Source organism: Procambarus clarkii, chromosome 18 (genome assembly GCF_040958095.1).
Source record: "Procambarus clarkii isolate CNS0578487 chromosome 18, FALCON_Pclarkii_2.0, whole genome shotgun sequence".
In the NCBI taxonomy this organism is placed as follows: Eukaryota; Metazoa; Arthropoda; class Malacostraca; order Decapoda; family Cambaridae; genus Procambarus; species Procambarus clarkii.
Genome location: NC_091167.1, coordinates 46,492,625 through 46,495,295, shown reverse-complemented (window position 1 = coordinate 46,495,295; position 2,671 = coordinate 46,492,625). Strand labels below are relative to the sequence as shown.

General features: G+C 52.5%; 1 protein-coding gene across 1 annotated transcript; it reads left to right on the top strand.

The window, feature by feature from the left end:
• The first annotated feature begins 264 nt into the window (after positions 1 to 264).
• LOC123754665 (zonadhesin-like) lies at positions 265 to 1,008 on the top strand. The gene has a single exon (XM_045737136.2). The coding sequence runs from the start codon at positions 265 to 267 to the stop codon at positions 1,006 to 1,008; it is 744 nt and encodes a 247-aa protein (XP_045593092.2).
• Positions 1,009 to 2,671: the final 1,663 nt, after the last annotated feature.

Below are 2,671 nucleotides of genomic sequence, written 5' to 3'. Positions count from 1 at the left end.
TGGTGGAGAACCAAACCCTGCTGGTGGAGATCCTCACCCTGCTGGAGGAAGAACCTCACCCTGCTGGAGGAGAACCTCACCCTGCTGGGGGAGAACCTCACCCACTTCTGTTCCTTGCCTCAGTAACACCTTCCTCACCCTGCTGGGGAGAACCTCACCCTGCTGACGGAGAACCTTCCCCTGCTCGGGGAGAACCTCACCCTGTTGTATGAGAACCTCACCCCTGCAAGGGAGAACATCACCCTACTGGGGGAGAACCTCACCATGCTGGTGGAGAACATCACCCTGCTGAAGGAGAAGTTCTCCCTACTGGGGGAGAACCTCTCCCTGCTGGAGAAGTTCACCTTTCTGGGGGAGAACCTCATCCTGCTGGAGGAGAAGCTCACCCTACTGGGGGAGAACCTCCCCCTGCTGGAGGAGAAGCTCACCCTACAGGGGGAGAACCTCACCCTGCTGGAAGAGAAGTTCACAATACTCTGGGAGAACCTCTGCCTGCTGGAGGAGAAGCGCACCCTACTGGAGGAGAACCTCACCCTGCTGGGAAAGAAGCTCACTCTACTGGGGGAGAACCTCACTCTGCTGGAAGAGAACCTCACCCTGCTTGAGGAGAACCTCACAAAGCTGGTGGAGAACCTCACCCTGCTGGAGGAGAACTTCACCCTGCTGAGAGAGAACATCGCCCTGCTGGGGAGAACCTCACCCTGCTGGTGGAGAACCAAACCCTGCTGGTGGAGAACCTCACCCTGCTGGAGGAAGAACCTTCCCCTGCTCGGGGAGAACCTCACCCTGTTGGATGAGAACCTCACCCCTGCAAGGGAGAACATCACCCAACTGGGGGAGAACCTCACCATGCTGGTGGAGAACATCACCCTGCTGAAGGAGAAGTTCTCCTTACTGGGGGAGAACCTCCCCCTGCTGGAGGAGAAGCTCACCCTACTGGGGGAGAACCTCCCCCTGCTGGAGGAGAAGCTCACCCTACTAGGGGAGAACCTCACCCTGCTGGGGTAGAAGCTCACCCTACTGGGGGAGAACCTCACCCTGCTTGATGAGAACCTCACCCTGCTGGAGGAGAATCTCACTCTGCTGGAGGAGAACCTCACACAGCTGGTGGAGAACCACACCCTGCTGGGGGAGAACCTCACCCTGCTGGGGGAGAACCTCACCCTACTGGATGAGAACCCTCAGTCTGCTGGTGGAGAACATCACCCTGATAAGGAGAACCTCACCCTGCTGGGGGAGAAGCTCACCCTACTGGGGGAGAACCTCACCTTGCTTGATGAGAACCTCACCCTGCTGGTGGAGAACCTCACCCACTGCTGCTCATCGCCTCAATAACACCTTCCTCATCATTCTGGGGGAGAACCTCACCCTGCTGGTTGAGAACCTCACCCTGCTGGGGGAGAACGTCACCCTGCTGGGGAAGAACCTCAACCTGCTGGGGGTGAACCCTCACCCTGCTGAGGGAGAACCTCACCGTGCTGGGGGGAGAACCTCTTCCTGCTGGGGAGAACCCTCACCTTGCTGGGGAAGAACCCTCACCTTGCTGGGGGAGAACCCTCTTCCTTCTGGGGGTGAGCCCCATGCTGCTGGGGGAGAACCTCACCCTGCTGAGGAGAACCTCACCCTGCTGGGGGAGAACCCTCACCCTGCTGAGGGAGAACCTCACCCTGCTGGTGGAGAACCTCACCCTGCTGGGGGAGAACGTCAACCTGCTGGGGGAGAACCTGACCCTGCTGGGGGAGAACCTCACCCTGCTGGGGGAGAACCTCACCCTGCTGGGGGAAAACCTCACCCTGCTGGGGGAGAACCTCACCCTGCTGGGGAAGAACCTCACCCTGCTGGGGGAGAACCTCACCCTGCTGGGGGAAAACCTCACCCTGCTGGGGGAGAACCTCACCCTGCTGGGGGAGAACCTCACCCACTGCTGCTCCTCGCCTCAGTAATACCTTTTTTCATTATCAAATATTTATTCTGTTTTCCTGTATAAAAGACCTTTACTTAATTATATATGAAAGATAAACAATTTTATGTAAAGAGAATAAATATATTGTATATTCGGTATTTAATAAACCGATTACTGCATTAACAATGTAATTGTCTTACTTGCCCTGAGTATCTTAAATTTAATTTGAGTAATTAATGCTGCTTAATTAAGTAAAATTCATTCGAAAATGTTTCTCTTGTTATCTACAGCTCACACACACATAGTTTACATTGACTGTTGGTAAGATAAAGTTATTATGAAGAGAAAGCAGTATATCATTATGACCATGTAGCTCTTGGAAGGGATCCAAGGAAGTAGTGAAGGAATCGTGAACTGCTTGGACCATAAGGGACTGAACGCCTTCCCTGTAAAGTAATGAGGCCGTCGGTGTATCTACCAGTACAAGTGCTGTGACAAGCACAAGTCACACACACTGAAAAGATGATGTCAATTACATTCATCTTATGTTTTTCTCATAAGAAAACACCACTGAAAATACAACCTATCCTCCTATTTATAAAGTACCTACTGAGACGATCGTTAATTGTCACGAGTTCGTACCTACTTAGCGTAGGTAAGTAGAGTAATTATATAGTAGTATACTGACTACCAACTTGTCCTCTCACATATTATTGCTGAATTCAGCCGTTTGCATTTTGTCTCAAAAAACCTATTTTACCTTCACAA

Coding starts and splice junctions, on each gene's coding strand:
- LOC123754665 (XM_045737136.2), top strand. CDS start 265: ATGCTGGTGGAGAACATCACCCTGCTGAAGGAGAAGTTCTCCCTACTG.